At 33.6% G+C, this 24,886-nt stretch overlaps 1 protein-coding gene across 11 annotated transcripts in view; it reads right to left on the bottom strand.

Annotated features, from left to right (window-relative positions):
• Positions 1 to 24,886, bottom strand: part of LOC119067417 (histone deacetylase 4) — an 81,406-nt gene that overhangs the window by 39,937 nt on the left and 16,583 nt on the right. For 3 of the 11 annotated variants that reach the window (XM_037170378.1, XM_037170377.1, XM_037170376.1), the window contains exons 1-2: positions 8,922 to 9,436; positions 8,813 to 8,848 (exon numbers count right to left, since the gene is read on the bottom strand). The exons of 2 other annotated variants lie outside the window; for them this stretch is intronic. In XM_037170378.1, the coding sequence (XP_037026273.1) occupies positions 8,813 to 8,848; positions 8,922 to 9,039 (154 nt within the window). In that variant the 5' untranslated portion in view covers positions 9,040 to 9,436. Of the gene's footprint in view, positions 1 to 1,007; positions 1,324 to 8,812; positions 9,438 to 24,886 lie in introns of those variants that run through there. 6 more of the 11 variants (XM_037170386.1, XM_037170385.1, XM_037170384.1 and 3 more) reach the window with 5 other exon arrangements.

Consider the following 24,886-nt stretch of genomic DNA (forward strand, 5'->3'; position numbering starts at 1 on the left):
TAAGAGAAGTTTTTAATGGAGTCAAAGAAATTCAATCATCAGACTATTCGAAACGAAATTAAACGAATGAAATTTAAATTTTCTTACAATTCAACTATTCATTTGCCCAAAGTATCTCTGTACATTACGAGAGTGAATTGTTTGTTCTCGATTACATTTCCTTTTAATAGTTCATTCCATATCAAAACTTTAAGCTGATGCATTCGAGATTTATCGTAAGCCACACTGGAGGTACACAATCGTTTATCTCACATCTTAAGGTTCAATTCGACAACGACACTGGATAGCAGAATTGCATCATGTTATTGTACTACAACAGACTAGACATCAGAACCCACAAATCATCAAAAACTTAGCATCGAAAACTATGCGAGTACTAAATGTGGACAGACCAAAATTGAACGGAAGACTAAAATATCAAAAGTTAGAAACATTGCCGTTAATAATTCGTATTGTCCCTAAATCAATTTCGATGTTAACGACTTTTTTTATCCGTTCCGTCGTCAGGGAAATTATGCATGTCGAACCATTTGCAACATGTTCAAATTTAACTCTTCTCGAAAAGCATAGAATCTAACCGACAACGTACCATTTTCGTTTTGTATATAAATGAAGTTCGGTTCGAAAATTTAATTTTTGAATCTGTTCAAATTCGTCCAGACAAATGTTACAATTAAAAATCTATTTGTGAAGTTTGGAAAAAAAAGAGAACCAGTACGTCGTGTTACATATAGTGGGAATGTATCCCATCCATATAAAGAGCAAAAGAATCCTAGAGCTTTACAAGGTGTATAATAAGCGAATTATACACTCGAGTGCGATAAAAGTTTATTAAAAACAAATATTGTAAATAATGCGCAGATAATATGTGTGCCTTTCCGCTGGTTGTCGATGCAATTTAAAATTTAAATGTGAGGTTCCTTAACCTCAATTGTGAGTTAAACGACAATCTAAATTTCAAAAAAAAGAGAAGAAAAATTTTAATAATTTAACGTGAAATGACTTACCTATCTTTAAGACATGCATTTTTATAGCTTCAGCATAATTAACTTTTAGCTTTATACTCAATACGATTGGTTTTTTGTTGTTGTTGTTAAAAGTTCAGTGAAATTTTTATTTACTTTCAAATTATCATTATTATTATCACTGGGAGAATTTTTTTTTTTGGTGTTCAATAATTATTGCGTTTATACACGTTGCACATGATTTGTTTTTAACTTCTTTTATCGGATAATCACTGTAAGCACAAAGATCGGTTCAATGTTTTGTTTTTTGTTTTTTTTTTTAAGTGTTTGTCCAATGCATAAACTTGATTCAAAAGAACTGTTTGGTTGACTATTTTTAAAAGAGGTTCAATCAATAAAAGTGTAAAAGACAGAATTTCTTACGCAAAAACACTTAATTTAGATGGACAAAAGAATTTTGGCGAAAATGTTGTCAGTCCCTAAATGCCAAGGTTCGGAGCAGGTCATATCCAGGTCACGCATCAATTGACTTAAAGCGATATGCTATTTTCATGAGATTGATTCTTGGAAATTCCCAAGATTAATCAATCAATCCCAAATTTAATAAGTTCTTGGAAGTTCACAAAAACTGCTAGAATTTCTAATGTTCAAGAATTTTTGAGAATTTAATCGAAAAAAAAATCCTGAAAATAGGCCTTGACGGAAGCAGTAGATCGAATTCAGCACAATTTATACTCAACCCCTTTCCGTTACACATATTAGTGCTGTAGTATTGAACGGATTAAAGCAAAATAAATTGGTCAACTTCAGGTTCAACCTTTGGATTAAACCTTCGTTTCGCTCATTAACTGCAGGATTGATATGTGCAACAGAAAGTTAATGCGGGCTCGTGAGCACTTAGAACTAGACTTTCTTTTGCCGTAAACTCTTTCAGTTTTAATCAAAATTTCAGTTATTTCCATCGAGAAAATACGCGCTAGTCATCGTAGATAACGTAGACACCCTGAACAGCTACAGCTGAAAGCCATTGTATTTATCGCCTGCATTTTAAAATCGTTTCACAGCCTTTTTTCGTTCTAAGATTGATTTATTTACGTATCAAATGACATGTTTCTCTGATATCCGTTGGAAACCGGTTATTCGACTGACGGATTGAGTTACATAAGATGACGATGTCGAAAAAAAAGAAGAACGCACGAAGCAATAAATATAGAAGCAGACTATGAGCAGGTTCTAGTTAGAAGTGAAAACAACGTTATCTTTGAGTAATTTTGGATTTACTAATCTTGAATGAAGGCTATGTTTAATGACATTTGGGTTTTAAATTCAAGCAATAGTGGTATGTAATTGCCACAACGTTAAGCTAAAAAAAATCCAGGTACATTTCATTTTCATTGATTAATTTCAGAATTAAAGATTCAAGTTACAAAAAACATCCGCGTAGCTCCAGGTACAGTAAAATAGCACGAATGGACCGAATACTTTATTCCATTGCATATACACAACGATTTCTTCCGTCTCGTCAAAATAAATACTTGGCCAGGGGTATACATAATCTACTATTAATTTACGTTCATTTGGAAGTATAACCATTTTTTATTGTAATATTGCAACTCTACGGAAAAAATTAAGAGGTCCGTTTGTTAAGTGTCTGTTTAATTGAGAATGGGATATCTCGTACACAGTATAAATATTCATATCAGTGTGTCAAGTACGATACTTTTTTGTTAAGCACACTTCGATACAGAACGATAATTTGTTCTTTTTTTTTATCGTCGTTGTTAAGTTCAGGATTTTCTTGGCTAATTGATTGGAGAAAATGAAATAGTTCAAACTATGAGCCATATCATAGGTATATAATAACCATACATACCATGCTCATTAAAACACTAGACGGTTTTTAATTGTCTCAATTATATTTGTTTCGTTAAGAAAAAAAATTGATAAAAATAATCGGCATACTTTTTCGATTTTTAATCATTTTTTTTTCTTTTATTTCATACCGTCTTATCACAGAATGTCGATATTTTCTTTTTTTAGCCAAGAACGTCACGACTGTCTCGTGAATATTAAAGCAAAATGTGTTTGTATTTTTGGTTCGTAAAGACATTTTAACTGAATAAACGTTTGTATGTGTTGTTCGAAGACAATGTATGTAATTTGATTAAATTAACAACTAAAATAAGGTGACATTTAGTTTCTGTGCGACTATGCTACACGCCAATAATATTACTATGACTGGCGATAATATAGCCCATGGAACTATAAAATCGTACATCGGACCATAAAATCTAGTCAATGACACAATAATATCGCCAAGGAGACTGCAATATCGCACAAGTGACAACAAATCGCACGAGTGAGAATAATATCGCCCAATGAACGATAATATCGTCCAATGAACGATAATATCGCCCAATGAACGATAATATCGCCCAATGAACGATAATATCGCCCAATGAACGATAATATCGCCCAATGAACGATAATATCGCCCAATGAACGATAATATCGCCCAATGAACGATACTATCGCCATATGAATGATAATATCGACCGATGAACGATAATATCGACAGATGATAAAATACGATAATATCGCTCAATAAATAAATCGCCAAAACTTTGTTTAGCTTTTGTGGTGGCTCGACCACGAGTCTGCAAGGATAGTGATGAATTGGAATTTCATTCCGATTATGATTCGCCATGGCCTGATGATAAATGGTATCTTTGAACTGCATGTTAATGCAAAACGTCGAAAGACGTATTTAATTTTCTCTCAGATGAAATAGTCCGGTAATTTTATTGCTTTATAGAAATTGGGAGAGGTTACAATTTGCACGAGCATTGAAACTGAAACTATATTTATGGAAGTAAGACGGTAAGAGTTTGTTCCCTTAAACTAAGAGTAATATTTACAGTCTTAACAATTACCAGCCTTCGACAATATCTTTCAAATAATCCAAAAATCCGTCAGTCTTTTCGTCTAATTTTTTCTTTGACATCATCGATTAGAACTCTCAAATATATGTCGCTGTGATTCTACGTAATACTCTTCGAGTTCAATTTTACCTTTGTCAAAAAAGCAATGCTAAATTCCAAAACAAAGCAAGAAACAGATCACAAGCAAAAACTTAATTTTACGTTACGCGTCTCTGAATTCCAGTTTTTCTGTTGAACAAACTGAGGGTTCACTTGTAAGTCATAAGTGTATTTTTGTCGATAAATGGTATCGAGATACTGCTCAGTCACCGTAATGTCAACACAAGTGTTGAGTTAATAAACAAATAAGATGTATGACTCTCGGCCAGCCCTCTCTAGTTAAAACGTTAAAACGTAACCGAAAGTATTTCAATTCGTAGATCTATGTGGGAATATATATTGTGAGTCGTATAAGCAAACAGATATCGTTCTGACCTATCAAATTCATATTATGTATGAGAGGCTTTACATTCATTAGGTTTATAAATAAATTGACTAACAATTTTTGTGGTTAATATTTTGTGTTAAAACGATAATTTCCAGTCAACAGAAAATTAGCTTTAAAAAAAACAGTTTGCGAAAAAAACCTGTTTAATAAGTATTTCGGTTCTTTTTTTCCGCTCATTCGCTAGAGTAAACTATACAAATTTACATCAATGAAGTTCTAAAAATAAAAACGAAAAACGGCTGAGATTTTTGTCGAGAGGCAGCGAGAAAAAAAACTCAACAAATTTTTATGCATAAGTTTGAATTGTTTTTTTTTCGCTTCTTCTTCTTTACTTTGCGCTGAAGATCTTACATGAGATAGATGCGTGTTTTTATTTGGAATGAAATGTTCGAAATTAAATAATACCAAAAATATCAGTTCTATTTTAAAAAAAAGAAGAAGAAAAAATGAGAATCGTTTCCACAATCTGGCTTTTTATGTAATACAACACATACTGTACATTTTGTTGTATTTTTATTCATTCTTCATTCTGAAACACACAATGAAAGTGAATATCAAAGTGTCTGTGATTTTTATCGTTTAAAGAAAATTCTTTTCATCTATTAGATTAGTTTTTATTATTTGTGAGACATGTGTAATAATAATAAACTCACTTATCTGAGAACATAGGCTAGCTCGCTAGATAGATCCACTTGCTATACCGTATATATATCATATATATAACTATTACAAACATAACGTCGTTTTGGACACAGTGTTCATAATTGAAATAAAATGAGGTCATAAAAAAGTTGTTTTTTTCATATTTTATATTGTTTGTTTGGCTTCACCAGATGTGTTAAAAAAAACTGTTTAAATTTCCAAAACTATTCTGACCAATTATATTAGCGGACAATATTTCGTGCCTTCTTTTTATCCATCACTTTGCTACCATTAAATGGAAAACAAAATTTTTGTTAAATTAAATTTAATTTGTTAGTTTTGTTGAATGACGTTGTTTTCGGTCGAAGAAAAAAAAATTGTTGTTATATCTATTTCAGCTCCAGCCAGTAGTTACATTATGTTTGTCTAACAATCTAACAAGAAAAAAAAAAAAATTTTGAAAAAAAAAATTGTTTGTACAAGTCAAAGCACGAAGAAAAAAAAAACGTTTTTGTTGCTTCGCTTGATTTTGTGTTAAAAATTTTTGCGAACTGAAAAAGTAAATGGCTATCGGCGCCAATACACAATGTCACATGATCGGTCAATTCAATAGAACATTCACCAAATATTTGAGTTTTTCTTGGTAAAACAAACGCAAAGTTTAACTTAAATGGGAAATACATTATAATCGGAGACACTGTGTGTGTACGTACGACTCATAATGTTCGTCAAACAATTTTAGAATAGGAAACACTTCTGTATGACATTCGGCTTGACGATAAAACAATTGTCCGAGCTTTCGAATTGGAACCAAGAAAAATATGAAAAAAAAAACATTTGCGTTCGGCTGGTAGTAACATGGGAGATTGCAACTTGGATATCAATCTCATATCTCATACGAATTTTCTGAGATTTACCCGACCGAATTGCGGAAAATCCTGTTGTTAGATCAATGGACAAAGTCTACTTTTGGGAAAACATTTTTCCATTACCATCCGCCTAATTTTCCGATTTTTTAGTCCCGTACGAAGTACTTGAGACACCGTTTGTACAGCTTGTGGAATTCGAAGCAGACGGTCAGGACAAAGCATTTGCCTATGAGTTATAGATGACGAATCTACAATTTAAAAAAAATGGGTGTCTGTATGCTCCAACTGTTCTGACGGCCTGTTTTTCGTTTTCCACTTAATTTTCAAAACTGTTGATTTTGAAATTTAGAAAATATGGAAAATAAAAGAATTTTTCCTAAACATTGTCCCTGGCAAAAGCCCAAAACTGATGTCCTGATCTGCATTGTCATGAATCCAGTATCGAACTATATGTTTGTTAGGGCTGCTGTGCCCTGACTGTTTCCATTCAGAATACATTTTAAAAGGTAAATGAAATGAAATTCTTTCCAGTCAAAATAACAACAAAATTCGAATTTGTTTAACAAAATCGTGTGAGCTGATAAAATCGGTAAACAGACTCAATTATTCAATCTATACGATTGCAATATTATATGAAAAATCCTTTGTTTTTAACGAAATTCAAATTCTTCTAATTGTATAACAGTAAATTATGAAGTGCATGCGCTGAGGATTTACAAACTGACTCAATGCCATAATATTTTACAGGTTCTCAGCGAATTTTGTCGGTATCTTTCTACCCATTCTAAAACTTTATTCACTTCAACGGAAATTTTTAAATTATTTATCTTCTGTCGGTGCACTGCTTGTTTTGCGGATAACAGATTTGTAAACAATGTGTTTCATTCTAGAAAAAAATTGTCATTTTTTCCTCTCAACTACACCCACACGAAACTTTGTCTCTTCAGTAAAACGAAATTGTTGCTGAACTTGTTGCCCGGTTAATGCGCAACGTAATCAATTATAAATTCAAAAATTATCATTTTTACCAGTAATACCAAGAAAGAAAAAAAAAATGTGGAAGAGTCAGTCGAGATAACACATAAATATCCACTTTTGTGTGGGGCCTAAGTCGCTTGATAAATGGTTCAGTCGAAGTCGGTGATAAGAGTGATAAGTCGGTGTTTTTTGTGGTTATCAAAAGTCACTATAAAATCAATAAAAATTTGCAATCTTTTAACATTTTCATGGTAATCAGACATGACTGGTTATATTCGAATTTCGGGTATTCGTTGAGGGGTTATTGTTTTTGCTTGTTCATTATTTGAAAGTGGTTTACCCCTTCGAATGTTTGTAGCAAATTTGTACTAGCAAAAGTATTGTGAAAAGACTAGTTTTAGGGATGAGTAGCGGTTATCAAACAGAAATACTTGTGCCTTTCAAAGAGGCTGCATTTCAGATTTTACGAGTTAAAAGATGTTAGCAATTGGTAATATTCGGCGAGACGATATTTTTCACGTTACTATTTCTACTGCAAGGATATTAGATCACTTGAGCTCGTTGTGCCTTAAAGAGAAATAGTAAAAAACATTTTTCAATGACGAATCCATCAAACGAATTTCATCATCCATTATTTTGATGTTCGATTTAACAGTCAACAATCCAGCTGAATAGCAAACTAAATGAGTAAAAACAAACGCTTAAGATACCAGTTTCACCGAATGGTTAGTTCCACCACATTTTCCATGAACTGTTTTAAAATTGTCTGGTAATTAAACCGATGCAAACTTAAAACAAAATGTGAGACCGCACCGGTCAAGTTCATTGTGAAATAATGCCGTAAAAAATGAGAAGCTAAGCATCTTGTTATAAAGTGGAGCTCATATGGATTCAAATATTGTCGGAGTGTCAAGCCTTAAAAAAAACCATCGAAATATGTTGCCGACATATTACTTGTCTCAAAGAAATTTGTGTTTGTACAGACATTACCGTTAAGAGTTTCTTCCAATTTGTGTGTCAAGAACACTTCTAATAAACTGATTGCGGACCTGTGCGCGCTCGGAAATAAATGCACTTGTTTATGAGCAAATACAGCAAAATTCTACAGGCATATACAAACACACACTGAAAATGCAGTATATGTCATTCATGTGCAACAGTTCGATAATTTATTCAAATCGATTTCGATTTTTTTTTCTTTTGGATTTTGCACGAAAACAATTTTTTATTTTACTGCTAACAACCAGGCGTGTGGTACTTCGAACGCAATTTTTTTGGCAGACATGTAGACTTTCTCGTTCCAGTTAGGTTGAAATTCCATATACCGGTAATACCTTACAGATCATCACCGACGCTACCACAAATATACCGAAATGTTGAGTATTATTATCCGGTAGCCCAAGTAAATTCAGCTTGACACAATGATACAAAAAATCAATGTGTCGAAAACATAATCAACGAAAATCCAAACTGTGAATACGAAATGAAACGGTTGGTATGAAATTCAAAACGGTTGGAAATTCTGTGAAACGTTTCAACGACCAAGAAAACAACAACAACAGGAAAATAAAAATTAATTTTTTGTTTTGAGCCAGATAATAACTACAGCATATTATGATATTAAAATAGTCTACAAAGATAATCGGCAGCCCTATTGAATTCTATTAATATCGGAGTCTCTCTAGAAGGGAGATAAGATTAAATTTTTCGGTTGTAAATGCTTGAAGAGCTCATTCAACATTTACAATAAAATTGCATTTGTGATTGATTTCGGTTGAACTTAGAGATTACGGCGAAATTTTTTTTTTACATTTTTAGTTCGGATGGGGTCGGATGGGTAGCTAGTAATACACAAAATAAAATGATAATAAAAGTGGCGGCATTAAAAAATCGATGGTAAAAAAAAGAGTAAAACAAAATGTAACAAACCTTTCTTGTTATAACAGAGTAATCCTAAGCTCTTCACTAGTCAAAAAGCACAAGTGAAAATAGATAGAAATCAAAGATGACGAACGACAGAAAACAAATTTAAATTTACGTTGAATCACAAGACGATTTATTGCAGTTTTTTTTGCTAGCCGCTTCACTTCTGAATTCAATTCAAAATAACACACTGAATTATCGTCCAGCGATTGAATTATATTTTCTTTGAACATACAATCATTAGCATGTGCCACAATAAATCAAAATAAGCCAATTGGCCGATGCAAAATGTTTTTCTTTTTTTTTTCTCAAGAATTTCTCAAATTGTCTGTTTTGTTTTCCTAATTGATTTGTAATCGTCAATCGAAAGACGATTGAATTTAAAACCAATAATACAATTCACACACGCACACTGATTTTTTATTTCCCGGAAAATGGTTAGTCTTTCCTGGAATTACACTTGATATATATTATGTACTGCACAAAACAAAATAATGAAATGAAAATTTCCAAAACAAAAATTTCGAAGAAAAGTTTATAGCTCTTCTATGTCACTTTTCATATAAAATGTTGTATTCAACCTACTGAACCGTCGTTTCTTTAGATACTAAACGACTGTCGGCGAATATCCACAACACTCAACAATATATTTTTTTTCTGATATTGAAAATGTTTATTTTTAAACCATTCATACACACTCACACAATACGGCATATACAGTATACATTTTGGTATATACATCACCATTACATAAAACCGATACCAATAAAAATGAGAGAAAAATGAAATTAAATAAAATTTCTTTAAATAACATTGGCCTGATGGTTTGGTATCTATTGGAAAGAGAGAGAAATCCAAAACGGAATTCTATTGTGAACCATGTTACCGAACGCTTCAATCGGTTCAGTTATCACTTTTTTTATTTTGAATTTTAATTTCGGCTGGACACCACCTATCGAAACTTTAATTGTCCATTTTTTAGATACTCTAAATTAATTTATTTTGCAGAAAACATTAATTTAATCCAAGTCAATTTAAGAAAGCCTTATTGAAATTGCGAATATTGGCGAAGGAAAACAATCGCATCGAGATGGTATGGTATAGCATAATTAATTTAATTAAAACGCTACACCATACGGTGCTTGATAAAAACAAAATTCTCTCAAAATGGTACATCGGCATACACCATTTCGATTTTAGAGAGTGTTATTACCGTTACCACGTTACATTTTGTCGATTGGTACATACAATTCGCCATGTACAGAGGTGTACGAATGGTGCTCAGAAAAAGCGTTTTTTTTTTGTCGTATTGACAGAGAGAGCGCACATTACAGAAGGAGAAAAAAATACATAGCAGAGAATGTGTTGTTTACATTCCACGTTTGTTAAGCGCTATATTCACCGTGTACGTAGGGTATACGTAGGGTATAATACGAAATACGTTAAGCATTCACGAGCTTCGGTATCAGAGCTTTTCAGTTCTCTCGCTAGAAAAAGAAACGGTTTTTTGCACCATTGCGGTAAACAAATGTATTGAATGCGTCTACTTCATTAATTAAATTAATTAATTTCTGATGATATTGAAAAATCTTTGTAGAACCATTCTTATGGAATTTCCGATTGCATCCCAGAAATTGGTTAAATTTGCATTTAAAATGTTTGTTGATTTATTTGACTAGGTTTGCGGTAAGTAATCAAAATTCCAGATCATAAGAATTGATCAGCTCGATCGAAAGTTTTTTTTTTAACCAAAAAAAAACAGATTTTAATGAATTAATTTGATTCGACCTTAATTATGACGCTGTACGGTAATCCGCCACCGTCGAAAACATTTCGGTACATTTGTGGTATTGTCGGCAATGAGCTGAAAGGTATTACCGGTATTGCACAGTATGTACTATGGAATTTTAACCCAACAACGAAAATATCTGCTACCAAAAATTGGTCTACCAAAAAATGAAGTTTTCGAAGGTCGTACCACAGATATGTTTTAGTATGTTACGTCACTGTTTGTAAATATTTGTTTAGGCAAGTGTGAGGTTTGCGGAACGAGCCGAAGGCGAGTGGAGTAATCACACGTGCCTGAACAAGCATTAACAAGCAGTGACGTAACACATTTTACATGTTTGTGGACGGTAAGGGCATTTTCCCTGTCACAAGCAGTGATGTAAAGTGCACTTTACCGTGCATAAACTTGTAAATTGCTTTTTTTAGAACGATTGAGTCGACGAAGAAAAATAACCAATTTTATTCACCAACTGACAGTGCAACGATTTGAGCGTTTAGAAGTGTCATCGCCGTGTATAATGCGGAAAATTGAGTCAACTAAAGCTATACTCTCCCACAGGATTCACCGTGTTATTTTTAACTCAATCGTTTCGTCTATTTTCACATTGTATTTCCAGGCATCATTCGTAGGTCAAATTCATTCGAATCTAATTAATCGGAAGAGAGATTTGTAACGTGGAGACGTTTAGCCTTTAATATTGCAGTCTGTCATACAGTCAAACCTCGCACAATTTACAAACATCAACCTACTTTGTTTTAGTTTTTGTAACAATGCGCACTTTGTGATGTCATTTGATTATAGGCACGTGCCAGATGAGATATGATGCAACAGAAACGCAGCTGGAGAAGTTATATGCACAACAGGAACGTGTAGTAATAATTCGAAGAAATTTTATTTATTGAAAAGGAATTTAGCAACTTTCAAAACCACCATATGTTACACAGAACTGTTACAGTAACAAGGGAATTATTGAAGAATTCATTAGACACACACAACAAACAAACTGTGGTATTGGAATTGGTTACCACCACGTCTGAAATAGAAATACCAATGTTATGTGAAACACTTGGATTAAAGATTAATTACATTTCGTGAGAACGACATTATCCCACAATAATAATTAATAAAAAAATGTCTTTCGTCGACCGCAGAAGAAGGACATGTTTGAAAGTGTAGAGGGAGAGAGTAAGGAGAGAGAAAGAGACAAAGACAAAAAACACGTTACACGTGCAGCGATTATAAGATGCTTTGTGAACAAACATTTCATGTAGAAAGCTAAGAAACCTTCCTCTCAAGTACCTATGCATAAAAGAAAGCGAAGACAGTACCTGAAAGTTTTTATTTAAAAAAAAATTGTTTGCCTTCTGCTTGGTCGGTAAATTTGTATGAACATCAATATTGCCACTATAACAATGTTATGTGGAAAACATCGTAATGTCATGTTTGATACCACTTTAAAATTAACAGTGTATGTGTTTCCCACAGACGTAAAAAAAATTCAAAATTTTTAAATTGGAGACGATTCTTTTACCTGTCTTGACTTTGTTTTGACTGGAGAAAATAAACGTGTAAAACTATTTTCAATGATTTTCCTAAAATTGAATGATTTTCGCAAAGAATTTTCTATGCAGCGCTCCCACAGTGTCCTACTTTCCTACTTTGTCCTACTTTTTGGAAATTCGTCCTACTTGTCCTACTGTTCTGCGTAGGACGTGTTTGTTAAGCAAATTTATACTATTTGATGAATTCCATTGTCCGTTCACATTTCTGTGGTAGATATGAAACAGTTTACTAGTCACTGACAAAAAAGTTTCGAGAAACTCAGCTGTTGCAGGTAACGTTGTTCCCAGGTAATCTACAATAGCTGTCACAGCTGCAGCGCCCTATACAAAAAAATACAGTTGCGGCAGATAATGTAGATTACATGAAGACAAAGTTACCTGCGACAGGTGAGTTTTTCGAAACTTTTTGTCAGTGTAGAAAGAATAGACCTCGCGAGGAGAAGTCATATCATATCTTTTACAACTGATTGCAATGCTCTTTCTCATCTCCTCCTCGAAATCTGGTAAATCTGGTATCTGGAAATTTCTTGTCCACGAAATATTGCTCCCTCTCTCAAATACAACTCTGAGCTCAGATCAACAAGTTTTTGAAATGTGTCTAGCTTACTGTTCGAAATATAATGAAAAAATCTCCGTGTTGTGGTTAGACTCGATCGGTACAGTATAAAATTATCTACAAATTGTAGACTACAATATACAGCACGGTGTCACAACTCTTTTTTCAAAATAATATCAAAAAACATCATAAATAAACTTATAAAATACTAGATTTTGCAGTGATCTTCGAACAGAAATTAGAGCTTGTCTCTGCCATTTGTGTCGGATTTTCAAAGATCTTACTGGATGTCAAGTTCAAATTTGCGATACTTTGTCGGTCTTTGGCTTCGCTGCTAGAGAGAGCATTAGCGTCACCGTTTCTGATACCAATATATTTGTAATTAGAATATGAAGGACTTGCGTCGCTCTTTCATCGACATAAAGCCACAAACTTTAACGGAATTCACCTACGTTATAAGCCACTGATTTTTCATAGTGCTTCCAAAACCATGGAAAAACTCAAACATTTGAAGTTTTTAATCGAACTTTGGGTTTGTGAAAAATAAATTTTGCTAACTATTTGACAAGATTAAGTACTGTGTGAGTATTAGAATTTGATTTTCCAGACACCAATCAGCATAGAGAAGGCTTATTTAAAGAAGTTATTTGTGGGTCGTTTTACATAACGTAGTCGCTTTGATTTGTTTTACTTTTGCAAGTGTAGTTGACTCAAATATAGCCGAAAAGTGAATGAGAAAACATTTGTCCTATGTGGCCTACCATAGGACACGAAATTTTGAGTGGGACCGCTGTCTATGTTACCGACACAATGCTCGGCTGATTCGGTCACCTACTCACGACATGACTTATCAAGACAATAAATGAAAATGAAAGGGAGACTGATCAGTGCATTAAATAAGCAACTGAAATCGGAGACTAGTTATACATTCAGCGACAGAATTTGTGAATCAGAAAATGACGATCTCTTATTCCAAAGAACAGTTTCTCGTCTAGGTAAAATGTTAAATTTTTTTTGTCTTTCCAATTGATATCTCTTCTTATAGTGTTATAGTTAGCACAGTTTTCGAACAGTTGCCACAGTTTTCGAACAGTTGTCACAGTTTTCGAACAGTTGCCACAGTTTTCGAACAGTTGCCACAGTTTTCGCATAGTCGTATTTGCGGGACACAATTCTGTTATAACGGATTAAAGCACTGAATTCGCTTCTATAAGTTCAAAGCAAACACGCCACTAATCTGCAAAATGTTTTTTTTTCTTGTGAACTGAATAGGACATGTGCTTCGATAATCCATACAGACTGGAAAATCAAATCATCAGTACAAAATGAAAGCAAACAACTTAACGAAATTTGTTTAGATTTTTAAGGTAGAGTTTGCAAATTTTTCATTCACATTCAAAATAGACAGGATTTTGCATTTAATCAGATTACATTTTGATGTTGTCGAGATATGAGACGCACCCAATCCTTTGTTAGACGAACACAAAAACCACACAAATCCATCACACGAGCACTTTGTGAAATAACAACACATTTATTTAATCTCCTATTGTAAAAGAAAGATGAAAATGATAGAAAAACCGTTTGCGAGTCTCAAATTTATACGAGAGAAGAACGGGGAAAAAACTTTCTTTTTTCTGGTAATATGTTCGATCCAGACAAATGTAGAAGATATTCACTTTACTTTATAAAATAAAAAAAAAATGATAAAATTATACACACAACATTAAACCATAAACATTTTGCCACTAAATCCCAAAATAATTTCAAGAAAATCGTTTTTCCATCAAAAATAGAAAATGTTATTGACACGAATTCATACGAAACTGAAATAGAATTCTGTTATTTTTGTATAGGATCTCTATAGGCAATTTTACCGCAAAATAACACAGTAAATGATGAAAAAGAAGAAAAATGAATTAAAAGAAATGTTCAATTTTGTCTGAAAATAGTTGAGTATTTTATTATTTTATGTTGAATAATGCCGGGATGTGTTTCAGGCGCTCAACACAATAGCGAACGAACAAAAAAAATCTGTAGTCGTCGCAGAGTATGAGATTTACTCTGTAACAGGAATGATTTTATTTTAGTATCTTTTAGCATGACATGTTTTACATCAAGTAATCATCTGAGACAACAATCACAATTATTTCTAACAAAATTACGAGATTTCAAAGATCTTTTTCGTTTAGACTATCTATTGTTCAATATTAGCAGCGATGAAGCGAATACAGTTAATGTCAACCAAATTTGATTTCTTCCAGTCGTGCTACTTTTGCGTACTTTAAACACGGTTTTACCACTACCAATGATAGTCTACCACGTGCATCCGTGTGACTATGTGTTTGTATGTGTTTGTGTGATTGGACCAGCTGGTTAATCAGTTGAAGTAAACAAACTTGGTTAACTTTTACTGTATTAGTTTCCTCGCTGACACAATACTGAAAAATATATAGTTTAAACTAGCTAACTGACTGACCCCAGAAAAACTGAAATGAGAAATAATGAACAGAAGTAGATACAAATTCGGTTGACTTTAACTGTACATACGATTTTAATTAACAAAAGCAAACCGCTAGTGCTTTTTTGGCATAAAGTATCTAAAAATTTCCCAAATTTTGGTTTATTTTAAATGGCCGCAAGTAAATTTGGAATATTTACGTACAAAAATCTTCCTAGAGATAAAAGGCTCAGTTTGAAACTGATATCCTTTCGACCGATTTCTCATTTAAGATTATATATTTGCCATTTACTCATAACAATGAGCGCCATGCACAACATAAATCTTAATGTAGTACTTCAAGGCATGAGGTGGCCAAAATTTGTTGGTGAACGAGAGTTAAACTTGGTTGAGAGTTGCAAATTTTCTGAATTACCAAATTTTCTTAACCTCTTAGAGAGCGATATAATACATTCAAATTAATTGAGGACCATAATTATTTACGCAAAATAATGCTGTAATATAAAATGAATGGTAGACATGGAACACGAACACATGAAGTAAGGTGGAGCCTATTTATAAAATAAAAAAAAATATTTTCATAAATAAATTCCGCCGATTATAAATAGCTTTACCAAAATTCTCCATCATTCAAGGACTATATTTACAGTGAGCCAGTTATATCCAGAATTAGGTTGTTTATTGTTACTATGCAACATTCTCAAGCCCATCGACTCCGATTAGTTTAAATGGTCACGTGATCGTTCAACCAATGTCATTATGAATTGCCGAGGGGTAACCGACTGGCCAAAATGGTGGCAAATCAATTTCTAATTCCTTTCAATTCCGTTTAATTACCTCAATTACCAAACCAACTCGTCTAATTGCCGGATTCGCTCTATTTCCTTTCAATTCCGTTCAATTCCATTCAATTCCCATTCAATTCCCTTTCAATTTCCTTTCGATACCCTTTCAATTTCTAAAGGTACTTCCTGTCAATTCCTTTTAATTGCTCTTAATTCCTTTTATTTCTTTAATCGATCCTCCGCGCAAAAGTCCATCGACTTTATACACAAAACGTTCCTCCGCACAAAAGTCCATGCTTCATACGCAAAAAAAAAACAATTCGCTCCTCCGCGCAATAGTCCATCGACTTTATACACAAAACGTTCCTCCGCGCAAAAGTCCATGCTTCATACGCAAAAAAAAACAATTCGCTCCTCCGCGCAAAAGTCCATCGACTTTATACACAAAACGTTCCTCCGCACAAAAGTCCGCATGCTTCAAGCTTCATACATACAAAAAAGTAACATTCTCCGCACAAAAGTCCATGCTTCATACACAAAATGTTGCAAAAGCCCATCGACCATAATATATACACGGAAGAACACAACGCACAATAATTGCGTGTTCTTCCGTGTATATATTATGGTCGATGGAAATTTCAAGAGAAATGTAACATTTTATGGACGATGGGCTTTTGCAACATTTTGTGTATGAAGCATGGACTTTTGTGCGGAGAATGTTACTTTTTTGTATGTATGAAGCTTGAAGCATGGACTTTTGTGCGGAGGAACGTTTTGTGTATAAAGTCGATGGACTTTTGTGCGGAGGAGCGAATTGTTTTTTTTTGTGTGTATAAAGTCGATGGACTTTTGTGCGGAGAATGTTACTTTTTTGTGTGTATGAAGCAGATGGACTTTTGTGCGGAGGAGCGAATTGTTTTTTTTTGTGTATGAAGCAGATGGACTTTTGCGCGGAGGATACAATTGTGTGTGAGAAAAGTCTATATAAGCCGGTTGCAATATGAAAATGAAACATACTTCATTTGACAGTTTCGAAAATTTCGTCATGAAAAATAGGACCAAAACACGTTTTCAATGTCTCGTTTATTTTGAGCATTAGGCTTTTGAAAAGTTGATGGAATAGATGATATTGTCGGTGATGCATTTTTTTGTAAATTTGGTTTGAAACTGGAGCATTTCGCATCGGCAATGCCCCAGCCTAACATTCCACCGACGAATATTCACTTGTTTGTTGCGGCTCAAACTCTTCCGTATCTGACTCACAAGAATCCTCTGAAGAAGAATCCTTCAGTGTGCATATTTTGAACATAAAAGGACGTTGGACCTGTTCTAAAATGGAACTGATCAACACTGTACACTGTTATTTATTGTGCGGGGGCTTTTAAAATTAAAACAAAAAGGAAATAAAGTGGTTTTGCATTCGCTGGTCCTTCTTTCCGATAATCACACTTATCAGCATTTACTCTCATTTACTTTCAATTCCACATATTTCCAGTCAATTCCTATCAATTCCGATCAATTCCTGCCAATTCAGATCAATTCCGGTCAGTTCCATCAATTCCAATTATTTACCGGATACTCCGGCAATTCCTTTGAGGGTGTGTAGTCAATTTCCCGAGTCGGTTACCCCTCGCGAATTGCTTAGAGAAATGCAGGATCCTTTCAAAAATTACAACTAGAATGTTTAAAGTTTACCGCTGTAATCGTACTGCTGGCCATCTACTTCATTTTCCAAAATGAAAAGTGACGTTTTCATTGTTTGACATTATGTTTTTGGAAAATAACTTTTTCTAAATTTCACAACTTTTTTCCTAGATTTTCCTTAATTTTCAAAGAAAAATTGGAAAATTTGGAAATATTCATGAAATGAAAAATCAGGAGCATTTTTCCTAAAAATAGTCGCTGATGGATTAAACGTCATAAGTACGCGAATGTCCTACTGCTAAACAAGTGAATCGATCGAAATGATAGTGATCATTCATTTTCCCTAACCAGTATGCGCAGGTTTGCTACGAACCGTGGAACCCAAATTAAATTAAACAAATTGTATAGGTCAACCGACCCGATGATGATTTGTTATTGGATAATGAATGAATCCAATTTTGATTTTACGTAAAATCAACTCAAATGAAACCAACCCACATTTAGCAGTAAATTTATCGATAACATTTCCAGTGTCCTTTATGACGAACAGGAACTCACACGATATTATACATGTTCTGAGTCTTAGTACAGCTTCTATACGATTCAGTATATAAGTTCATGTTTTTTTTTTCCTTTCTATATTACGTTTATGTACAGCTCTCCATACCATACTTTCCTCGTAACTTATACTTGAAATGTATATTTAAACAATTAATAATAAAAAAATAAAAATAGACTAACAGCGTTCTATTTTTGAGTTTAATTGCTTTTGTTAGTGTGGTATTTATACACACTTTACACACTTATGCATGAAAAATATATCTATAAATACCGAATAATCTGAATCTGTGAACTTACAGAAAAGAGAATAAGTTTAACTGTAGGGGATTAATGTACGTGCAATGTTAGTTATAATAATGTGGCACTAGGATACAAGTTGGGAGTAAGCGAGATGTGGTATCCCTTAATACGGGTGGATTGTTAATCGAATCGGAAATCTATGCTAATGGTCTAGTCTAGCCACAAAGATATACAACCCGAAAAATTGCAACAATAAAATACTTAGTCTCACAAATATTCCGATTGTAACACTTTACAATTAGGAAGAACCTCAGCAATTACATCAAATGAAACCCGATGATGAAACAACATTAGTAGTGAATATCCTCAACACGCCGAACAACCGTGGGCATAGAAAAGGGTCTCACCAACTGTCCAACGGCGATTGCCATCCGTATGCCAAAATATTCATCTGTTGTTGGCGACTCTATTCGGTTCGATTCGAAACGTGTGTTGATTTTCATTTATTTATTGATTAATTGTTACTTTGTAAAGGAACAGGCAATATTGAATTTCTTTTCTACCGTCATCCCGCACGTTTCTATATTGATTTCATTTTCGACATTTGACGAATAGAACTTTTTTTTTTCTGTTCGAATCGAAATAATGAAGAAAAAAACGAATCAAATCAATTGATGGTAAAAGAAGGAACAAAAAAAATGTATAATACAACAACACCAATAAACATAGTCAGTGCCGCACTAGATACTGATTTACTTCAGATAAAGCGATACGGTGAAATGCCGCAAAAAAATCTCACGCTCTCTAGCAAACAAACTTCATTTTGACGCTGTAAAATCTTATTTGTAAAATCTTGCACTGTCGACAAATTTCTAATTTTACATGTAATATACAAAGGCCACGTAATAGGTTGCTAGAGAGAGTATTGGTCACACCTATTTCCATAGGTGAATTGAAGTCAACAGAAGGAAGTAAGAGCGACCAAAAGGAAATAGCGTTCCAAAAGCATCAACAAAAGGAGTGTTTACACCAATAGAAGGTAGTGGCTGGCTAGCAGGATCCCCGTCTGGAAAGGAAGAAAAGGGAATGCTATTTCCTACTCGTTTGCGAGTTGCTTCTATTAGCTACTACTTCCTTTTAATCAATCAGTGGTAAATAGTTCATTTCCTAGAATTACCTTTCGTTATTTCCACCTTGCGTCTACCGTCGCGACTAAAATAGCGTAAAACCGAGTGCTTTGAGGATTCAGTGGAACTAGGACATCGTCATCTGTTATCGACAACAGCGACGAAAATAAACGATGAATCTAATTCTCTTATATAAATAGTGAAACGTCAAGTAAAACTAAAGAAGTACAAGGTTTGGCGTCTTACACCACCAGTTATGCTTCAATCAAAAGAAGTAACAAAATTGACTTGACCGTTACAATAGCGACAGGTATGTTAAATTGATTCTTGATGGCGAAAATTGTAATTTACCAATTCGCTGAGGCTATTGTAAATTTACCGATTCAGTCCTGACAACAACAAGAAATGAAAACTTAGTGTTTATTTTTGAACTATTTTATTTCTAATTTAAACTGAATTTTCGAACATATGTACGCTCCGACTATATAGTACTGCAATATACTTGCTTATTACGTATGTTGTATTTATAAGAAAATAGATTGAAAACCCCACTTAGAGAGTGTATAAGTAGCATGTGCAATACATTTTTGAAAAATTCTATTTTCGTTATTCACCTGACCTCTTCTATTTTTCCCATGCAATTCAACTGATCATATAGAATTGGATGAACAACAAAAAAGAATCTAACTTAGGCAGAGTCTATTTTTCATTTTTATTTTCATTGGAAACTGTTCTTCAATTGTATTTTCATATTTCATCGACGACACAAGTTCAGAAATGAAACATACTCAATGTGTTCGTTATTATTACCTCAATGTGACAAATTCATACAAATTGCAATGTAATTGATTGATTGTGTCACTTTGAATTGAGGTTAAAATGTTTTCGTTTTTTTAAGTATTTGTTATCGCAGATGTGTGTTTACCTTTATAATAACAAATGAGGAACGGTTTGAGCGGTTTAGCGGAATATTTTCATTTTTTTTCACTTTTTTACTCGGATTCGATATTGCAGTAGTAAGCTGAATGAGAGAGATTTTATTGTTCATTTCGTCTACATTGAATGGGGGATTGAAGTTTTGACCAATTCGACGCAGAACGTTATTCTAAGCAAAAAATTGTTCTACGGTATGCCTCTAAAATGCACAGATTTTTTTATAAAATTTATTTAGTTTACAAAGTAAGACCCTAAATCGACCCAATTTTGTCAGCCGCGTAAAATGTGCCGGAGGCCGTTTCCAGTCTCGATGAAAATAAGTATGTGTAAGGTGTTCTGCAGCAAGAACTCCACAGGCATCGCCAATTCTGATCAAAAGAATTTCTAAAAACAGTGTAAAATCAAAAATATAGGGCAGGTATTTTGTAATTTTCTTACGGGCGGCTGTACGTTTCGAAGTTTAGACGAACTTATATAAAGATCAGTGCATTTTACAGACAAACCGGTGAATAATGTTTTGCTTAGTAAAATTTTGACAGTTTGGTGTTAAGAACAAAATATCTCGTCTTCGTTAACGACATTTATAGCTTGACTATATGATTGACGTTCTGGTCGCATCGTCTTCAAATTTTTCAGTAAAAATCCGTCAATAAACACTCATTCGGTTAAGTTCAAATCTCAAAGTGTGAATTGTCATTGAAAACACCTACTTCACCATCAATATTACAGTATTGTTTGGCGACTTTTACCTTTTTAAGTAACCAATAGTTAGTCAAGAGACCGATGGCTAGCTAGGAAACCGATAGTTAGCCTAGTACAAGTTGAGTGATTTTTTTTTCGCCCACGAACAACTCTGTTCGGATAAGCAAATGTTATTAAATTATATAATGAATCTAATTCTGTACTTATCTTTTTATCACATACACTACACAAAGTCGTTCCGCCGTAGAAACAATCAAATTGAATATACATTTTCAGTATATGACAAATTCGTTGATAATAATAAGCTGATTTTCCATTTATACATTGTCCACATAAATAAATTCTATTTTTGATAAAAAAAGATTTCGATTTTTTAAGTTTCGTTGCAAAAGTCCGTCAGAAGTTGCAAAAAAAAAACGAAGACCTTCACAGCTAGTAATGCATAGTCTAGACATTTTTCAAGTTTCTAACAAACCACAAACACTATTATTCATCTAATGCAGTAAAAGTAATACCCCCATTGATTTTCAAACGTATTTGTTTGGGTCGTGTGGTTCGAGAACGTTTGTAAAGTGTGTCTAAAAATATTCTTATCGTCAACATTCTAAATAAGGAAGACTTATTTTCGGTGCAATATTCAACTGCAGTTATAAACAGACATTTTTTTTAAATTAGTTTTCAAGTTAGAAATTTCTGCATGAAGTTATGAAACTGAACATTGGTGGCTGATGGTTTTATTTCAAACTGCTTAAGGTCAGTCCGTGTCAGCACAAATTATGTAATCGTAAATTGAAGTACTGTTATGTATCATGTTTTCATTAATGAATTTCGTTCTTTTTCCAAAATAAAGTCCGGACAATTTTATTGTGAACGTGGTCAGCGTAACTATGCAGGATTGCGACGTTACGAAATTTAATGACAATTTTCCTTTACTCCCTAGGGAAAAGCTTTCCCTCCTTCGTAAAGGAAAACCACATACTACACTCGGGAAATAATTTGATATTTCGTATCACGATAAGGTAAAGTAAACGTACCTTGGGCTAAAGCACTCGGACACTTTTACTCATCTGGATACGACATTTCGCGTAATATATCTTCCTTTGTATAGTAATATACTATTGCAATGTCATTAAGATTGAGAGAACCTTGAGCTACCATTGCTTCGTTTCTGAGGCTTCCAAAGACTTGAACAAATTGAACTATCGACTTTACGAACATCCAAAAATCCTGTCAGCTGTTCTTAACGATTTTTCAAACTCCTCCCCTCTCCTAGCTGACGGGATCGGGATTAGTGAATGTACAATAAGTTGAATGTGAATTTCACACGAAGTTGGTTATATTGACAGTAATCACTCACGTGATTTGAGTTTGATTATGATCGATAAACTATAGGAATTTAAGGATTGGATGTCAATTATTCCGGTGCCAGTCGGAATCGAAGTATAACGTCTAGTTCCGGGCTAGTGGCACCTTTTTCCGACAAAATTTGACTATGACATAACCTACCTGTATTTCTCATTATTATAGTTTCTGTGTTTTAACAGATGAATTATTGTTGATTTTCCATCTATCACACAATTTGTTACGAATTTTATAGTCTGTGTCTAAATTTGCCGTCGGCTGTTTTACCAGCTGGACCATATGAAAATATTACGAAATTCATAATAAACTGATATGGTAGGTGGAATCAACAATAAATTTCAATTGTGATACGTCTCTCTGTGTAGGTAATTTTTAGCTTTTCCTGGAAGGATAATTTCCAATGACCCTTCTTTTATAGTTTAACAGTTCTGGAAAACATTAAAATCTTACCGCACACCCTTCCCCAAACTATCACCACGATATGCTAGTCATTCCAAATCAACCTTGCCATAATTACGTATACGTATCGTAATGGAATCCACTCTTGTGATATGTACTGAAATTATTTGGATTAAAATTGTCGAATTTTATAATTCCTTGTCTGTAATATTTTAATTATCTCGAATGTTGACAACGAATTCACTGAGTATATGTACTGAATATTGACATAATTAAACAAAAAAAAATTAATGAAAAGTTCGTCTATTTATGCGACAAATGATACAAATAACGCTGTCACTAAATAGCAATTAATGATGGCAAATGGAAATGTATTTAACCGCAATATAATTGCAATGATAAAACTTTTTTCTCGCAATTTATTGATACACAGCGCTTATTATTCACCTTTATCCGTATAAAATGTTGACTGCAATTTTTTTAATTGTCGTCGTTGTTGTTGTTGTTGTCGTCGTCGTTAATTTACCGGTAAAACATCAAAGAGAATTGAATTTAATAATTTTATGTATTATTTATATTATGCTGCAAGGTTCACCCGCTGAATAACAATTCTGTCGATTTATTGAAATAAAATGAAGTGTGGAAATAAATAGTCAATTAGCATAATTTCAATATTTAATATAGCATTGGTATTTATAACGGCTCCATTGGATGGAGTCCATACTATCTGGTGACAGTGACGAAGTAAATATTTATTACATTTTAATTAATTGTTTCGTTGTTTTATTCAAATAAAAATTTGATTACAATTTGCATTTGGATGTTCAACATTTTGAGATTGTTTTATCATAGCAAAACTTGACAAGATAAGCCTAAACATTCCAGATCCAATGATACCAGAATTTACGATCTCTGATGATTGAATTAACAGTACCAGGGACTATTTTAGGGAAAACATTTTCCAGAATTTTCCAACACTTTTTTTTCTTCAAATTATCCCGAAAATATTTTCTTTGGAAAAATAAGAACTAGGAAAAACAATCTTGGTTTCAAACGAGATTAAATAGGGACCGTCGACCACCAATAATTTTTGTTCATATTTATATTGAGTGATGGACAAGAACTTCACACAGGAAGAGATTCGCCCGAACCCCTGGGCCGTTTCTGAGAACCAATGGATGCGACAACCACAAGCAGTCAGGTGTAGCCTGAGCGTTTATTTTAATAGGGATCGATAGATGGAACAATTCTAAGATCTACTGTATAAAAAATATTTCTTTCGGTCATCTGATCTCGGAGCAGTTGAAAGTCAAAATTTCCCCATTTTCGAAGACTAAGTGACAAAGTGACCGAGGCAGCCAGTTAAGATTGATTCTAGACGCGGTTAGTGAGCTCATTCGAATGGCGGGAAAAAAAATTGGAAGTGGTCCTTTATGTTGCATTTTCAGAGAAATTACTTTTTCCGCTACCCTCGGTGAAATTTTGCCACTTCTATACCTTTCTGGTAGCCTTATTTAGCCAAACTAATTTGTCGCTGATATTGCAGCCTGAAAAATAAGCGTTTCAACGATAACAAAAATGCCATACTTGATCCTCAACAAGTACTGTTTATGATTCAGTTTTTCAATCGAAGTCACTCTACTAGCAAATCTGGAGCCCTCGACAACGAATTTATGAAATAGTTGCAGAATCGCCACTATGTGAATGTGGGGAAATCCAAATGATGGAGCATATTCTAGGTCAGTATCTAACATTCATCGATTTGCGGAAGGTATCAACAGTTTAAATTAGACGACTACCGAAGCGATTATGTGTCTGAATGATTTGAATATAAACGTGTAAGGAGTGAACTGCGAAGTGACCATGGGCAATCAATATTCAATTTTTCATTTTTAGTTGTGATTGGTTCTTTAGCCAAATTCAATTACTGTAAAAACGAATTCTTAGGTCTTTGGA

The sequence above is a fragment of the Bradysia coprophila genome, assembly GCF_014529535.1.
Source record: "Bradysia coprophila strain Holo2 chromosome X unlocalized genomic scaffold, BU_Bcop_v1 contig_12, whole genome shotgun sequence".
NCBI lineage: Eukaryota > Metazoa > Arthropoda > Insecta > Diptera > Sciaridae > Bradysia > Bradysia coprophila.